This window comes from Nycticebus coucang, chromosome 10, assembly GCF_027406575.1.
Source record: "Nycticebus coucang isolate mNycCou1 chromosome 10, mNycCou1.pri, whole genome shotgun sequence".
NCBI classification, from domain to species: Eukaryota; Metazoa; Chordata; class Mammalia; order Primates; family Lorisidae; genus Nycticebus; species Nycticebus coucang.
In genome coordinates, this window is record NC_069789.1 from 132,531,864 (window position 1) to 132,549,966 (window position 18,103).

Genomic DNA, 18,103 nt, shown 5'->3' on the forward strand with positions numbered 1-18,103 from the left:
AGCTGTAGAGGCTGCTCCTCTACAGGTGTTGTCCAGGCTGTCTCCTTTCCAAATGAATGTTGCTGTTTAGACCCTGAGGGCGCCAGCCAAGGGAAATTCCAGGGAAGCAGGCTGTGACCTAGAGGCCAGTGGCTGGAGCTCATACCCCAGGCCCTGGCATCAATTCTAGAGTATAGGGACCTATACTGCCTGACCTGGGTTTCTGAGGGTCCTGGATCTGTCTTCAGGAAGCTTCCCCTACCCAGTGACCTGTCTCACTCTGTGCCCTCTGCCCAAGCAGGAGAACCAGCTTGAACCAGTTTGTGAGGTTTAGCAGGCCAAGGGAGAGGAGGGCCTGTAAACAAGCCATCATTCTTGGAAGCAACTCTGACCTTCTCCACACCTCCCCTATCACTCTGCCCAGGTGGGAAGAGTCACAGGCAAGTCCCTGGTGCTTCATACTTCACCCCTCTTACCCACCCTCGCAGGAGTGCCTACAGGTCAAGAGTATGCCCTGCCACCCCAACTATAGTCTGTAGGCTGGTGGTGCCAGCAGCAGCCCTGGGAGCTGGGCCCCAATGTGCCAGGTCAGCATCAGTGCTCTGACTGGACCCTCCAGGTTTGTGTGTGGACATCAGAGAACCAGCCTGAGAGGACGATGTTACCTCAGAGAATGGAGCCCCAGTGGGGTTTCAGATACAGCGCAATGTGGACCAAGGGGAACATTCCCAGCCTCACAGTCACTTCTGGCCGACAGCCACCCCACCCTGTGCCATGGTGGGCTCTGGCCAAGGCTACTGGAACACTGGAGGGAGAGCAGTGCACCAGGGTGTGTCTCCCACTCCAAGGCACTGTCCCGCCAGAGGCCTGGCAGGAGACATGTGGGAAAGTTTTCAACGACAAGGGCCAGGCACAGCCAGACAAATGGTCCCTCAGTTCTTCTATGTCATCCATTAAGACAACCCACAATAAAGTGAACAGGGCTGCAGGCCATAGTCACAGCACCCAGACAGACCTGTTTCTAAGGTGTGGTGTGGACATCTGTCTCTGCTGGACTGCAGCAACCCGGGTACACCCAGGGTGGTGGACTGTGGTTGATTTCTGCCAATCTGCATGGTTTCAACAGCATCTGCAGCAGAAACTCCCCTGAATTTGTGACCACACAAGTCAATAAACTTTCTTTTTATTATTAAGCCAGTTTCTGTCCCTGCAACTGACTCCTGGCACCAGTTTCACTGGCGCAGGGAAAGAAGGGGACAGATAAAAAAAGGCCTGGACACGTGGACAGGTCAGATGGAGGCTCCTCACCAGACGTCCTGAGCCAAGGGCAGCTCAGGCTGCAGTCCCCCAGACCTGGTGGGCACCCACAGCATGGCAGAGCGGAACCCCAGCCTGGGGCAGCAGTGGGCACCAGCAAGGTGGTGGGTAGGCAGTGACTCCCTGGCTCACGCTCTGAGAACTGGCCAAAGAGGTGTTTCCCCAGGGCATGGGGCCCGAGTGGGGTTTCAGACATGCTGTGTGAGCCAAGGAGAACGTTCCCAGCCCCACAAGCACCACTTCTGGCCAACAGGGAACCGCTTTGTGCCGCAGTGGGCTTTGGCCAAGGCTAGTGGGGCGCTGGAGGGAGAGCAGTGCACCAGGGCTCCAAGGCACCGTCCAGCCCCAGAGGCCTGGCAGGAGCCACAGGGGAGTGGCGGTTCTGTCTTCCCTCTAGGTTCCTATTCCCTTCTGGTCCCCAAAGGCCTGGAACACCTGGACTCATCTAATTCAAGGGTTTTTCTGCAGCTGCAGCTGATAGGGCTGAACCCCTGCTCCATCACAGTACAAGCATCTGTTCCCAAGAGGCCTAAGTGTTTTGGGACTTGCTAAATACAAAGAAAGATACCCGAAGTGGAACTAGAAGGGTGCTGATGTCCAGCAAAAAGGCCCTCGGAATCCAGAGGGGAAAAGCCAGCTCCCACGTGATGCCCACCACCACAGGGCAGCTTTTGGCACTGCCCTTGTCTGAGCCTGGGCAGTAGAGCTGCACCAAACGCAGAAGTCCTGCTGGTGGGCGTCAGCTGTGGAAGGCTGACCAGGAGACGCCCGAGGCGTAGAACTCCACGCGGCTGGGCCAGTCGCCGTCCCGGTCCTCGTCCGAGTCATCGTCACTGGACACCCCCCCACACACAGCCCCAGCCAGGTGGTCCCGCTGCGCTGGGGACCCCCGGCCCTGCTCCTCCACCTCCTCCCTGCGCTGCTGGGCGGCCAGGTCGCGGTAGCAGAGGCTGCAGACGCGCAGGGGCTTGGGGGACAGGCGCGGCAGCAGGAAGCGCTCGCGTGAGCACTCTGCGCACACCACGAACCCGCACTTGCGGCAGTGGTGGCGCCGCGTGAGCGCCGAGAACCGCGTCTGCGTGCAGCGCATGCAGATGTCCGTGGCCCTGTCGGGGATCCAGGGCGCCGCGTGCTCCGTGGCGGGCGGGCGGCCGGTGGCCAGCAGCTGCCGCCGCACACACTCCTCGATGTGGCTGACCCACTCCTGACGCTCCGTGGCGGACGCGGCCGACACCACGAAGGACTTCTTGGGCGTCCGGATCATCCAGCGGTTCTTGGCCTGCAGCGTCTCGGGCAGCGGCTCCAGCGTCACTTCCTCCAGCGGGATGATGTGCTGGCCGCGGTACTTGCGCTTGTTGAGCACGATGCTGCCGTACACCAGGATGTCGTTGAAGAGGAAGAAGATGCGCGGCTTGGCCTTCTTGCGGCACTCCTTGGTCAGCACGCCTTCGCCCAGCAGCACGCGGCCTGGCAGGGCCAGCGGCTGACCCGACGCCCCGAAGCAGCTCTCCACCGCCGCGATGCGTTGGCTATTGATCTCCGTGTTGGCCAAATGGTCCACCATGGTCGGGGCAGCTGGGCTGGAAGACGAGAGGCACACGGGTAATGTGAGGTCGCCAGGGCGTGGCTGGGGCTCTGGACCATGCTGCCCACCACCGACTCTCTAACCCACCAGCCACCAACCCACTGGTCGTCACCTATCGTGCCCCAGGAGGCCCACCCTGCTGCCCAGCCACAGAAACCTGCTGCCCCAGAAACTGAGGCAAAGCATTACTGGGAAGTGAAGGGGGTTCCCCTATGGAAGCCATACAGGGTGGGCAGACAGTGACAGAGAGTGCTACCCAGGGGGCCGCAGGGACTCAGTCCCCCTGGGAGCCTGGAAAGACAGGGCAGAGCAGGCCTCAGTGGTGTCCAGCTACTGGCCAGGCACGCTGGAATACTTTGCCTCCAGCTCCCCCTAGCTCCTCCTGCTCTGGCTGCAACTACCTGGCACCTGGGGCCAGCCAGCCTGCAGGTGTGTGTACTGGGACAGTGTGTGCCAGGCCACGTGGACGTCTGCAACCCCAACGGGTCAGACTCCCCATCCACCAAACCAAGCTATGGAAGGCCTTGCAGCCCACTTGCTCACTAGTGGGCCCAGGGACACAGGCGCCAGGTGCTGGCTGCTTCCTTCACAACAAGCACAACTCTCATTTAGTCCTCACCCCAACACAGCGCTACAGGAGTAAGACTGAGGCTCTGCTGGCTAGTGGGGGTGGGGTAGTCCAGGCTTGCACTACACTGCCTGTAACCCCAGCACTCTCGGAGATTCCCTTGAGCTCAGGAGTTCAAGACCAGGCTGAGGAAGAGCAAGATCCCATCTCTACTAAAAATAGAAAAACTAGCTGGGGGGTGGCGCCTGTGGCTCAGCGGGTAGGGCGCCGGCCCCATATGCCGAGGGTGGCGGGTTCAAACCCAGCCCCGGCCAAACTGCAACAAAAAAATAGCCGGGCGTTGTGGCGGGTGCCTGTAGTCCCAGCTACTCGGGAGGCTGAGGCAAGAGAATTGCCTAAACCCAAGGATTTGGAGGTTGCTGTGATCTGTGTGACGCCACGGCACTCTACCGAGGGCGATAAGGTGAGACTCTGTCTCTACAAAAAAAAAAAACAAAAAACTAGCTGGGTGTTGTGGTAGGCTCCTGTAGTCCCAGCTACTCAGGAGGCTGAGCCTAGGTTTTTTGAGCCTTTCTCAAAAAAAAAAAAAAAATCCAAACGTTTAAAAAGAACAAAAGCAAAAGCTCCTCAGGCTCAGCACACCCAACTCCACACCCAGCACCCTGACCTGCCCCTTAGCCCGTCCTCTGCATCCATGGACCCACACAGCAGTTCAGACCCCAAATCCTAATGCGTCCTAGAATTTGTGTCCCGGGAGCAGCAAATCTAGCCTGCGGCTGGCCTACCGCTGAACACACAACCGTGCCACTGTACTGACAACCAGGTGCTACCGTGCCCTGCCTGAAACTGACTGTCCCACGGCCAGCTCCTTCACACAGCCACTGTCAGTGTCCGCTGCCCTTTCAGAAACATTCTCCCTGGCAAACCCAGCTCAGCCAGCTTCTCCCTGCGACCCAGGATGGGAGTTGGCAAACTTCAGTCTGAGAGTCAAATGCGGCCCACAGCCTGTTTTCATGAATCCAGTTTGACTGGGACACAGCCACACTGTTGCCTGTGGCTGCTTCCACACAGCCATGGCAGAGCTACGGACAGAGACCATATGGCCACAACGCCTAAAATATTTACCATCTGGCCCTTTACAGAAAAAAAATCTGCTTACCCCTTCTGTAAATTTTCACCCTATTTTGTTTTTTCTTCTTAGGACTTATCAGCCCCTGGTGTTTTCTTGTCTCGTCACTGCTTGTGGGTTTTCTATTCCCCTGCTCAATTCTCAGGTCCGTGAGAACAGGAGTCTTTTCTTGATAAATTTGTTTTTCTTTCTTTCTCTTTTTTGCAGTTTTTGGACAGGGCCGGGTTTGAACCCACAACTTCCAATATACGGGACTGATGCCCTACTCCTTTAAGCCAGAGGCCCCATCCTAGGAGCCTTTTCTTGTGCATTGCTGTACCCCCAAATCTCAGAGCCAGATGGGCACACAGAACGTGCCTCCTAAGTGGCTCATGAATGAACAGTCCTTTCTGAGGTTCTCTATGGCCCAGCAGGCACAACTCAGCTCTAAACTCTGCAGAGGATGTGGTCAGCACTGATCCCGTACCACCACCACCACATGCACACGTGTTCAGGCACACACAGCATACCCTGTGGCTGAGCAGGTCACACCCACAGTGTTTCTAGGTCACCAAGCTGCACTTCTGTGAGTTTGGGGGGTTATGCCACCTGTGGGAATCAGAGTGGGGACTGGTGCATTGTGTAAGAGGGGAAGCTGGGCCCCTGAAGCCAAACGCCTCTTGCCCCTTTCGATCACAAGGCGTCCTGAGAAGGGCTGCCCACACCACCTTACATAAGAACTGCTATTTTGAGGTTGCTGATCTCGGCTGTGTATTGCAGACCCAGCAGATTATTACTGACAGCCCTGAGCCGCCCTGCCACGACTGATCACTGGGTCCCTAGCTGATGGACAATCTGACAAGATCAGAATTCTGTCCCACAGAGGGCAGACTGCAGTGCAGCAGAGGCAGCTGGGAAGGGGTCAAAATCAGGTCTGCTCATGTGATGGAGTATGCAGGTCAGTATGGAGTGACAGACAATAAATGCTGAGTGGAAAAAAGCAACTTGTAGGACAGTCTATAGAAAATGACAATATTTATGCAAAATCTACATAACACTTTTAAAGTGTTCAAGAATTCTATGAATAAAAAAAAATGGCACGAAGCCTCCTACTATTAAAAAAAAAAAAACAGAAAAAATAACAAGTGTTGGTGAGCATGTGGAGAAATCAGAAACTTGTGCACAGTTGGGAGGATACTGAATAGTGTGGCCACCATGGAAAGCAAAGCAGAGGTTCCTTAAGAAATTAAAAATAGGCTCGGCAGCTATAGCTCAGTGGTTAGGGCGCTGGCCACATACCCGGGCCTGGTGGGTTCAAACCCAGCCCGGGGCCTGCTAAAACAACAATGACAGCTACAACAAAAAATAATAGCTGGGCACTGTGGGGGCACCTGTAGTCCTAGTTACTTGGGAGGCCGAGGCAAGAGAATCACTTAAACTCAAGAGTTTGAGGTTGCTGTGAGCTGTGATGCCACAGCACTCTACCAAGAGTGACATAGTGAGACTGTCTCAAGAAAAAAAGAAAAGAAAGAAGGAAATTAAAAATAAATGCCAGGCGCACTGGCTCATGCCTGGATCCCAACAGTCTGGGAGGCTGAGGCAGGTAAATCCCTTGAGCCGAAGAGTTCCAGACCAGCCTGAACCAGAGCAAGATCCCATCTCTACTAAAAACAGAAAAAAAAAATTAGCTGGGCGTGGTGGCGGGCACCTGTTCCCAGCTCCTCAGGAGGCTGAGGCAGGAGGATCACTTGAGCCCAAGAGTTTGAGGTTGCTGTGAGGTGGGCTGATGTCACAACACTCTAGCCTAGGCAACAGAATGAGACTATCTCAAAAAACAAAAAAATTAGGCTGTGTGCCCATAAGTCATAACTCAGTGTTAGGGTGCCAGCCACATGCTCAAGGGCTGGTGTGTTCAAACCTGGCCCGGGCCTGCTAAACAACAACAACAACAACAAAAACTAGGTGTTGTGATGGGCACCTGTAGTCATAACTACTCAGGAGGCTAAGGCAAGAGAATGACTTGAGCCCAAGAGTTGGAGGTTGCTGTGAGCTATGACATTACTGCACTCTATAGAGGGTGACAAAGTGAGACTCTGTCTCAATAAAAGAAAAAATAATAAAAATAATTAAAATAGGATTGCTGTATGACTCGGCATCTCACTTCTGGATATACAGAAGGTACCCAAAAATGCATACACATTTTTAAAAAGGAAAAAATTGTATTAATCTTCTAATACTCAAGTCACATTTGACTTCTGCAGTCATGAGAGATACAAGATATAATATACAAGGGCTGGGTGCAGTGGCTCACACATGTAATCCCAGCACTCTGGGAGGCTGAGGCAGGTGGATCCTTTGAGCTCTTGAGTTTGAGACCAGCCTGAGCAAGAGCAAGACCCCATTTCTAAAAACTAGCCAGGCTCTGTGGTGGGTGCCTGTAGTCTCAGCTACTTGGGAGGCTGAGGCAAGAGGATGGATTGAGAAGAGTCTGAGGTTGCTGTAAGCTGTGACACCACAGCACTCTAGCCAGGGTGACAGAGTGAGACTCTGTCTCAAACAAACAAACAAAAACAATGTGAATATATTTAACACTACTGAACTGTATGGTTAAAAATGGTTTAAGATGTTAAAAAAAAATTAAAAAGGCAAGATAGATACAAATTAAGAGTCAGGAGAGGGCAGCCTGGGGGAGAGTACTGGTCATAACTGGGAACGGGGGTGGGGGTGGGATCAGGGACCCTTCACCTTTATCTGTTTTATTTCTCTTATGAGATAGGCAGAGGCAAATGTGATAAAACCCTCATACCAGTCAATTCCAAGAATTGGGAGCGTGTGCCTCATTTTCTAATTTTAAGGTCCTTAAAAAGAAAAGAACCACAGGGCAAGTGTCTGGATCAAGTCTTGGGCTCTGCAGGCTGGAGACCAAGGAATAGGCCTCAGAGTGGGACACGGAGCTGGCCTGGTCCCCCTCAGGAGATGCCAGAGGCCATGAGGAAGGCAGGCCATGTGTCCCCCAGCACACCTGTGTGCCAGCAGTCGGGTCACGGCAGAGCTGGATGGAAGCGCCCCACGGCACCACACACCAACACTTAGCACATTTGGCAGCTGAAGCAGGCAGGCTTTGTGCCTAGAAGGCAGGTGGTCCCCATCCAGCCCTGTGGGGCTCGCTAAACTCTGAAGGCCAGCTTGCCCAGGTCCACCTCCAGCAGCTGCCGCCTAAGTGGGTGGCCTGTGAGAAGTGAGGGGCAGCACCCAGAGAGGCCAGGGCTGTAGGCAGAGGCATGGAAGCCACAGTGAGCCACAGTGAGCCCAACCAGTAGAAGGCAGAGCCTACGGTGCATGCAGACACCCTTCCACCCCCAACCACTGTGCTGTTCTGCCCCTGCCCATGACTTATAGACCCCCTCCAGGCCCTGACAGCTGTTCTCCAGACGCTGCTGGTAAATGTGGATCGGGAAGGGTGGGGGGTATCAGGTGGTGATAAAAGAGGTCTGAGCTCTGGGCTGACCCCACATGCCCACTGGGGCAGCCAGGGCCTTGCACCCCCCTCCTCTGAACCCCCGGAGGGCCCCAAGCAGGGCTAAGTGTGAGGGAGGGGGGTTAATGTCTGTACATTCTTCCTCTGTGACCATAACGTCACACCTTGGTTTCACATGGCCTGAAGGTTGAAGGTTCTTCTTGTAAATAAAGTAGTTGCAACTCAGGTAGTTTACCCAAGTCAGGTAGTTTTCCTGTTCTCACCAGGAAAGTGAACCTCCCTCCCTTGAGACAGGTGAGGAGAGAGAGAAAGGAGAGAGCGGAGACCCCACACATACACTCAGGTGGGGCCCTTTGACATGCCCCAGAAAGACAACGAAGACGGGTGGGGCCTCTGGGCAGGTGGTAGAGGGGCAGCCCCCAGGGCAGATTGTAGAGGGGTGGCCCCCAGGGAAAAGACAGGCCTGTACTTTTCTTTGAGGGTTTAGAAGGGGGAACGTGCCCAGGTTCAACAGTCCCACCACCTGAGCTGGGGCTGAAGTTGCTCAGAGTGAGAGCCGCATCCTGGGAGCCACATCCTAAGAGGATCACCGGCTGCAGATGCTGTGGTCAGTGTGACAGTGGAGGTTGATATGCGATCCACAGCAGAGGCTGGAGACCTACACCAAATCTGGCCCACTGCTGGCTCTTCCCGATACAATTTTACTGGAACACAGCCACCCATCACAGGTCTAAGTGGCCTCCAAAGTCTAAAATATTCACTATCTGGCCTTTTGCAGAAAAGTTGTGCCACCCTCCACAGTCACATGCTGTAAAATGTATAAAGCACCTATCCCAGGGACACAGTGACACGGCTCTGTCCTGATGGAACTCAGTCTCCTCTCCACTCTGGGAGCACAGCTTTGGAAAATAAGAGCTGTACCCTGCCTCAACCTTCCCCTTGAGTCACATGTGAGAATATTGCTCAGCAGAGAGGGACACCGTGGCCACAGTCACAGGAGTTGGGACTCTGGGGCAGCTCAGCCCTTTGGACTTTTCTTTGGGGTCTCGCTTGGCCCCCTCCTTCCTTGCAGGACCTCAGTCCCAGTCAGCCCTCACCCTGCCTCTGTGCCTGCCTGACTTCATCTTCCAAAGGCCTCCTGAAGTCCTACTATGTGCCAAACAAGGCCAGGGTACAGAGACCAGGCCCTGTGATAATAAACACTTCTCATTCCTGGGGGGGCCAGACTGGAGGTGAATAACCAGGTATTTTCTGCGAGCCCTGCTGAACACTAGGAAGAAAAGGACTGATGTGCCCAGTGGGGTTGGGGCTGGGGCTGGGGTGGGTCCGGGGGTCAGTGAGTCAGGGAAGGCCTGTGAGGAAGTGACCTCACCTCCCCACGTCTTTAATTCCAGAAGCACCAGCCAAGCAAAGCCCCTAGAACAGCTCCAGGTGGGATGAGCAAAGTGAGGCTTCAGCAGGAGGAGGTGCTAGGGGGAAGTAAGTGCTGGGGGTGGCAAGGCCATCCTGTGGGCACACAGGCCAAAGTGAGGATCTGAGGGGATCCAAGCGTCCTCTCCTTCCAGCTTAGCCCAGTGCTGTGCCTCCTGGAAGGCCCTTCTCCAGGAAAGCACTAGCAACGAGGAAAAAAAGACCCAGAGGTGCCACTGACCAAGGGCTTACAGATACCAGGCATAGCATTAAGCATATTACACATATTATCTATTTAATCCTCGAAGAAGCCCTAGTGGGGAAGTGCCTACCACCATCTAAGTCACTGTGTAAGGTCCCAGCCAGTAACAGGGGCTCCAGAATAACAAGTTGCTGCTGCAGACTGCTCTCAACCAAAGGCAGAACAAAAAATCCTCCATGCAGGGGGTGGGGCTCCTGGCCACATACCTGACTTCTCCCAACCCCCTCACCTGGCGCCTGGGCAGGGTTATCAGTCCAGCTCAGCTGCCGGGCCCCCCAAGGCCACAGTGGTCAAGCTTTTTCCTTCTGTGAAGTGGGCTGGGCTGGCAGGTCCCTTAGTGCAGCTGGGCTGCCAGGGCTGACTTGTGCAGGGACACAGGCTGAGGTCAGAGTGGTCCTGGCTTACACAGGCACCAGTGGGAATTGCGTGCTGTGCAGGCGGTGACCCCCAGCACTAATCCTGCCCTCCTTCTTGGCCTCTGACCCTCTCTGGTGGTAAAATAACAGCTTTGTTCAAATTGCAAAACACAGTCCTGTTGAGCTGTGGAGACCAAGTGTCCCCACCTGCAAAGGGGGCTGATGACACCTCTCTTCTACACAGCCCTTCAGGCGTTCCATTAGAGGGGGAAGAATTCCAGGTCACTGCGTGGGCCTGCCGCACAACTTTCTCTGTGAAGTAGGAAATCAAGCCCGACCCTGTTTCCTTCGACAGCTCCCTCCAAAAGTCAGACTCAAAGACTCTAGAGAGGCCAGAGTGAACCAGGAAAGCCCAGAACACGCCGCCACCTGGGCTCTCTCCAGCCCTGCCAGGTAGGGCAGTTGTCCCAGCCACGTCCCCAGACTCCGCAGACTGGGACCATGAAGCCGCGACTCCCCGAATCACCGCACCGAGGGCGCTCCGAGATCCGTGTGCGGCCCTCCCCCGTTCACCAGGCGCTCCCCCCCCGCGGGGACCCCGCCTGGGTCCGGGTCCCCTGTCTGCTCTCCCCCAGCTCTCCCCAGGGCCCCTGCAGCCCCTGCCCCACAAGCCAACAGTAAGCGCCCTTCCCTGCGCCTCTGCTCGTGCTCGGAGTTCCAGACGTGGTGGCGGAGCCCAGGAGCCCCTGGACCGGACGGCCCGGGGGCTCAAGAAGCTTGGAGGCGGGGAGAGAGAAGCCCGCCTGTTCCGCGCGCCGCAGCCGGCCGGGAGTTTGGAGGGGCTTACCTTCTCTGACCGGTCCTCGCGCACTCCTCACGCCCGCCGCAGCCGCCGCCCGGCCGGCCTTTTGCAGCCCAGACCGCAAGTCCCCAGCACCGTTGCGCTCCGCCCTATGGCCCCAGCCAGTGCCCGCGCCGCTGGCTTCAGCCTCGCCTGACACGCCCCCGCCCGCAGCTCGGCCAATCGGAGCCCCGGAGTCGGGGGGAGGGGCGGGGAGGGGCGGGGCCTAGGCACGGGGCTTGCCCGGTGGGTGGGGCTTTCCTGCTCCGCTCACAGGCGCCGCTGCAGCGTGTGCGGCCCGGGCCTGGGCGGAGCTTGCTTGGGTCCCCACCTCCGCGCTGGCTGTCCGGTCTGTCCTCCGCCCCCGTTTCCCTTTCCAGCCGCCGCCGCGGGCTGTATCTAGATGCTCTACCCGGCTGAGAATAAGTCTGCAACCCTCGGCTGCGTAGTCGGCAGTGGTCTGTGACTGGGGGCACGCTCGGGCGGGTCGCGGGGTGCTGGCCTCTTTGCCACTAGCCGACCACAGTCATTCCTCCACAGCACAATGAGGGAATTCATAGTGTTCATATTCATGTTAATATTTTAAACTTTCTCTTTTTTTGAGACAGATCTCACTCTGTTGCCCAGGCTGTAGGCCATGGCATTATAGCTCACAGCAACCTCAAATTCCTGGCTTTAAGCCATCTTCCTGCCTCAGCTTCCGGAGTAGCTGGGACGACAGGCACCTGCTACCACAATGCCCGGCTAGTTGTTCTATTTTTGGTAGAGACGGGTCTGGCTCTTCCTCAGGCTGGCCTTGAACTCCTGAGCTCAGGCGATCCTTCTGCCTTAGCCTCCCAGAGTGCTGGGACTACAGGCGTGTGCCGCTACCCCTACCAATATTTTCAGTGTTTTATACTGGAAAATTTCAAATATATCCTGAAGGAAAGACAAGAGTCTAGAGGAACCCCTATGCCCAAGGTCCAGTTCCAAAATTATCAGCAGGAAGTGCTGCCCAGGACTGGGCCCTGGTGTCCTGTGATACTCAGAGTGAACCCCCACAGGCCTCACAGCTCTCGGAGCCCAGGCGCTTCCTACACACCCTGTCCCCAAGGCTTTTCCCTGTTCCTCAAACTCCAAGGCCTTGGCACTTCCCTGGACTCCAGGGCTCAGACCAGCACCTCCCTGAGAGGCTCCCCAGCTAGCAAAGCAGACCCCTGTCTCGGAGCCAACACCTCCACAACGCCAACACCCTCCACAACGTCACCTGATTTGGTATTTTGTAAAGCATCTCTCCCGATCTGAGTCATTTCCTTAGTCCACTAGAGTCCCCCACCTGGGCCATGCGCCCCACAGGCCAGACTGTATTCATCTTATTCAGGGCTGAGAACAGCTGGGCAGTTATTGGAAGGCAGTAAATGTGTTACATAGTTGCAGTTTGTCTTATAAATGGGACAGAGCCCAGGCATCTGGGCAGTGGCAGGGGGGCCCGTCCCAGGAGAGGGGTGCAGGGGAGGGAGGGCTGAGCCTGCTCCAGGGGTGTCTGTTTGTACTTAGACCCTTTGCTCAGCCTGGGCTCTGGCCTCTAGGGCTGGTGCTTGAAGGCATGGGCAGTAGCGCCCTGCCTTGCCCTCCCTGGGGGTGTGGTCCAGGCCTTGAGGGAGGCCCAGTGCTGGGGAAATGCCTCTCCCAGCTGGGAAGGGAAGGGGCGGAGACTGGAGCTGATTGGCAAAGGAGAGGCCACCAGCTGTGGCCTTGGAGAGCCCCCACCCCATTAGGAAGGACAGTGTTTACTGAGAGTCCAGCAAAAGCCACAGCCTGGCAGGTCACCCTGAACCAAACTTGACCCCAAAGGCATGTCTTTTTGTCTCACAAATGAATGTAAACAATGCATTGCTCTGGACGTTTTTTTGGGGAGAATTTACATACAATCAGGATTTTCAGCTTCTCTTAAATCAGAGCATCTGAAAGCACAGATCCTCAAGTCCACCCAGCTCCTAAAATGGGGCTGTGTTTTCCCTCCCACAACACTCCGCACAGGCTCTGTGGGCTCCCCTTGAGCCGGTTACCGACCATTGGGAATTCATGAGTCCTGAGAATGTGGCCAGGCCTCTGCACTGCACGGAGGAGGAAGAAACGAGAGCTGAGACCCCACAGGCTGAGGTTTAACTAGGGAGGCCGGCTGGGACACTGGGACTCTGAGAAATGCCACACAAGTGCCCAAGGGTACACACTGCTTGTCACCAGCGGGTGGAGGGTGATTTCAAGCTGAGCCCTCCAGGCTGTGTTCTCAGATCCCCCACCTCCCTAGCAAGGAGGCGCTTGTCACAGAGGATAGGCCCTGTCTGGGACTGGGGAGCCCGTGCCATTAGGAAGGGAGCCAGGCCCCTGGGAAGGCAGGCCTGTTGTGTTTATAACGGTACCCTGGCATCTTACACTGTGCCTGCCTGGTACAGAGCAGGCATCCAGGAAAGGGCACCCTTCTCACGATTCTGGAAGACCAGAGGCACAGTGCCCACTTGTTGGTCTTGGAGTCAGGAGACCCCTTCCAGCCTTATCTCAATGGTGGTCCAGGGCCCACCTGGGCCTCAGTCTCCTTATCTACCCTTCCTCCCAGCTCTGAGTAGAGGGCCCAGAAACCATCCCCTGGAGCCAGTGCAAGTTCCGATCATCCAGCTCTCTGCCTCCTTTCCAACGTGGGCTGGCTGTGGGTTGGGAGGCTGGGTGGAGGGCCCTGGTCTTCCAACTAAGAGAGGAAAAACTCGTGACTCAGGGAAAGACAGTTGAGTCAGCCAAGCCACAAGCTGTGGAAAAAATGAGGTTTCCCAGTGTTTTTTTCTGCTTCTTGGGTAAGAAGCCCCTTCTGAGGAAAAGCTGGCTTCCACTGCAGGGAGCAGGGCTTCAGGACTTTCAAGCCAGGGGTTCTGCCAACCACCTCTATGAAAAATGCCAGGAATTTGTGTCGGATCCTTTGTTAAATTCTATGTGCCAAGCACTGTGTGCTAAACATTTGGTGTTAATTTGTCTCTTCTCACACCATGTCTGTTATTCCTGCCTTTTGACTTAAGAAACTCAGACATGGAAGTATTTAGAGGGTTTAGCATCAAGACTAGCACAGATGTTCCAGCAAGAGACAGAAAAAGTGGCTCGGCGCCTGTGGCTCAAGCGGCTAAGGCGCCAGCCACATACACCTGAGCTGGCAGGTTCGAATCCAGCCTGGGCCCACCAAACAACAATGACGGCTGCAACTAAAAAAATAACCGGGTGTTGTGGCGGGTACCTGTAGTCCCAGCTACTTGGGAGGCGGAGGCAGGAGAATCTCTTGAGCCCAGGAATTGAAGGTTGCTGTGAACTGCAATGTCACGGCACTCTACCCAGGGCGACAGCTTGAGGCTCTGTCTTAAAAAAAAGAGAGAGACAGAAAAAGCAAATGGGGCATAATGTTAACAATCAGTAAATCCAAGTCAGGATTTGCCAAACTTTTCCTGTAAAGGGCAACATAGTAAGTATTTTGGAGTTTCAAGAGACGGGATCTCTGCAGCGGCTTTCCAACCCTCTGTGGCAGAGCGGAAGTGGCGGAGACATGCAGGTAGATGGCATTTGTGGAGACTGAGATTCGAATTTCACATAGTTCTCATGTGTTATGAAATATTCTTCTTTTAAATTTTGTTTTCAACCACTTAAAAATGTAAAAACCATTCTTAGTTCCCCGGTCATATAAAAACAGAACTAGGGCTGACTGCTGCTCCCCAATGTCTGGGTGTTCATTGCATTTTCTTTTCTTTTCTTTTTCTTTTTTTAATAGAGACAGAGTCTCACTTTATCACCCTCAGTAGAGAGCTGTGACGTCACAGCTCACAGCAACCTCCAACTCCTGGACTTAGGCGATTCTCTTGTCTCAGCCTCCCGAGTAGCTGGAACTACAGGCACCCACCACAATGCCCGGCTATTTTTCTGTTGCAGTTTGGCCGGGGCCAGATTCGGTGTATGGGGCCAGTGCCCTAACTACTGAGCCACAGGCACCGCTTGCATTTTTTTTCCTTTGAGACAGAGTGTCAAGCTGTCACCCTGGGTAGAGTGCCATGGCATCACAGCTCACAGCAACCTCAAACTCTTGGGCTTAAGCGATTCTCTTGCCTCAGCTTCCCAAGTAGCTGGGACTACAAGCACCACCACGATGCCTGGCTATTTTTGTTGTTGCAGTTGTCATTGTTTTTTTAGCTGACCCTGGCTGGCTTCGAACTCACCAGCCTTGGTGTACGTGGTCAGCACCCTACCCACTAAGCTACAGGAGCCGCCAGGTTTGAAAATTTTCAAGGCAAAAAGGAAAACAAATTTAAAAGAGAGGGAAAAAGGAAACACAAGTCCTAGTGTTTATAAAGGCAAGTCTCAAAGTTGTCTCCAAATCCATTCCCAAACTACAACATTAGTGCTGTAACTGGCATGAGGCAACACATCTCAAAGCCATGGGAACGTAGAGCACTGTGGAAAAATTTCTATTGAAATGATTAAGGAGAGGGTGGCTCACACCTGTAATCCCAGCACTCTGGGAGGCTGAGGCAGGTGGACCACTCGAGCTCAGGAGTTTCAGAGCAGCCTGAGGAAAAGTGAGACCCCATCTCTATCTGAAAGCACGTGAAGCTTTAAACAGTGGGTTCTTGGGCGAGCAAACAAAGAATTGAAAGACATACCACTAATGAACACAGAGCCACAAACACAGACTAGGACAGGCGACCATCCCTTGCGGAAAGAGAGCCAGAAAAAAGTCTGCTTGCCATTCTCACAGGCAATCTGGCCACAGTTCTTCAAGCCACACCAGGGTGTACCCTGGCCAGGGCCTTTCATTCCACACACCCCTTCTGAGTGGACAGGACAACCAGGATGACATAAAAAGTACGTGGCACGTTTGAATATTCAGAGTTTATTGATAGACATAAAAAAGCTCTACGAAAGTTAAAACCAGGCTTAACAGGAGAGGGGTGACTGAAGTGGCCCATGAACCTCTATTCAAAGTTTTACTTCTTATATACACAAAGTTACCTTTTTCCAATGTGGTACTCTTTCTTAATTTGCACAATTCAAAGCAAAGACCACATTAACCCTTAGCATAACTCACTGACCTATTACAGCATTCCACTTCAAAAGTTAATCTCCTGGCTCAGCGGCTGTAGCACAGTGGTTATGGCGCCAGCCACAGAAACCGAGGATGATGGGTTCAAGCCTGGCCCGGGCCTGCTAAAACAACAATGACAACTGCAACAAGAGAATAGCCGGGAGTTGTGGCAGGCGCCTGTAGTCCCAGCTACTCGGGAGGCTGAGGCAAGAGAATCACTTAAGCCCGAGTTTGAGGTTGCTGTGAGCTATGACGCTATGGCACTCTACTGAGGGCGACCTAGTGAGACTCTGTCTCAAAAAAAAAGTTAATCTCCTAAATCATTCCACCTAAACTACTCAGTATAGGCATCTTTAGGATGGGAGCTGAATTTATAAAATAGTAAGTAAGGGAGGAGGGGTGTGGGGGTGCAGGTGAGGCCAGACCTGAAACGGATCAGACCAGCTGTGTGACGCCCCGCTTCGCCTGCCTGATCCATCTTATTCTCACTATGTTTTCACCCTGGGGCGACACCAACTGCTGCTGTGGAATCAGTCTCAGACACAGCATCATTCACTCTGCAGGAAAAATGACTTCCCCCACCTTCTCACAACCCCTCTCCGTCTACACAGGCGCCCCCTGCCCTGATGTTCCTCTGCCTTTGAATAAGTTTATTCCTGCCTTTATCTTCTCCGGCCCTATGTTTTGTCAGTTTTAACCATTTCCCTCGGGGTTGCTCTCTGCTTTACAGAGAGACTTCTCTGTGAATAATAGACAGGGGCTGCTTTTTGCTTTTCAGACACCCCTTCATACTAAAAATAGAAAAACTAGCCAGGTGTTGTGGCTGGCACCTCTAGTCCCAGCTACTTGGGAGGCTGAGGCAAGAGGATCTCTTCAGCCCAAGAGTTTGAGGTTGCTGTGAACTGTAACACCATGGCACTCTACTGAGGGTGACACAGTAAGCCTGTCTAAAAAAAAAAAAAAATAGTTAAGAAGATTAGTTTACGTATCTATTTATTTATTTGAGATAAGGTCTTGCCCTGGTGCATGGGTGAGAATGCAGTGAAGGCCTCCTGGGTTTACTCACAGCAACCTCAAACTCCCGGGCTCCAGCAATCCTCCTGTCTCAGCTTCCCAAGTAGCTGGAACTATATGTCCCCACTACCTTGCCCAGCTAATTTTTTAATGTTTTTGTGGAGACAAGAGTCTCACTATTGCCCAAGCTGGTCTGGAACTCCTGGCCTCAAGCAGTCCTCTTGCCTAGACCTCCCAAAGTGCTAGGATTACAAGGTACCATGATAAAGCCCAGAGATGAGACTTTTTTTTTTTTTGAGCCAGGGTCTCAAGCTGTTGCCTTAGGTAGAGTTCTGTGGCATCACAGCTCACAGCAACCTCAAACTCTTGGGCTTAAGCGATTCTCTTGCCTCACCCTCCCAAGTAGCTGGGACTACAGGCTCCTGCCACAACAACTGGCTATTTTTTGTTGTTGTTGCAGTTGTAATTGTTGTTTTAGCTGGCCCGGGCTAGGTTCGAACCCTCCACCCTTGGTGTATGTGGCCAGCATCCTGCCAACTGAGCTACAGGCACCACCCAAGAAAGTGAGCCTTTTTTTTTTAGAGACAGAGTCTCACTTTGTTGCCTTCTGTAGAGTGCTGGGACATCACAGTTCACAGCAACCTCCAGTTCTTGGGCTTAGGCGATTCTCTTGCCTCGGCCTCCCGAGTAGCTGGGGTTACAGGTGCGTGCCACAATGCCCAGCTAATTTTTGTTGCAGTTTGGCCAGGGCCAGGTTTGAACCCACCACCCTTGGTATACGGGGCTGGCACCCTACTCACTGAGCCACAGGCGCTGTCTTAAAGGAGGAAACCCTGCGTTGTTTGGAAGACTGATTCCAGAAGAAAATATTGGGGGTAGAGTTGCCAAAGTGGCATTGGATTTGAAAGTGAGCCTGTATCTACACTCTGCTGAAGCAGGAAACTGCAGTGACTCCCTGGCCCCCTCATCCCTGCCTCTCTGCAAGGTCAGTATGCATCCCTTCCTCTGGGTGTGTGTGCATGTAGATGCCCCGCATTTATCATTCCAACTGCTGCCCATCCTTTCACCTTTGTGAGCAATAATGAACATGTTA

At 54.0% G+C, this 18,103-nt stretch overlaps 1 protein-coding gene across 1 annotated transcript; it reads right to left on the bottom strand.

Annotated features, from left to right (window-relative positions):
- Positions 1 to 1,001: 1,001 nt before the first annotated feature.
- PLEKHF1 (pleckstrin homology and FYVE domain containing 1) lies at positions 1,002 to 11,006 on the bottom strand. Its single transcript, XM_053607916.1, has 2 exons — positions 10,911 to 11,006; positions 1,002 to 2,876 (listed from the first exon to the last, which is right to left on the bottom strand). The coding sequence occupies exon 2, from the start codon at positions 2,858 to 2,860 to the stop codon at positions 2,036 to 2,038; it is 825 nt and encodes a 274-aa protein (XP_053463891.1). The 5' UTR covers positions 2,861 to 2,876; positions 10,911 to 11,006; the 3' UTR covers positions 1,002 to 2,035.
- Between the last annotated feature and the right edge of the window lie 7,097 nt (positions 11,007 to 18,103).

Coding starts and splice junctions, on each gene's coding strand:
- PLEKHF1 (XM_053607916.1), bottom strand. CDS start 2,860: ATGGTGGACCATTTGGCCAACACGGAGATCAATAGCCAACGCATCGCG.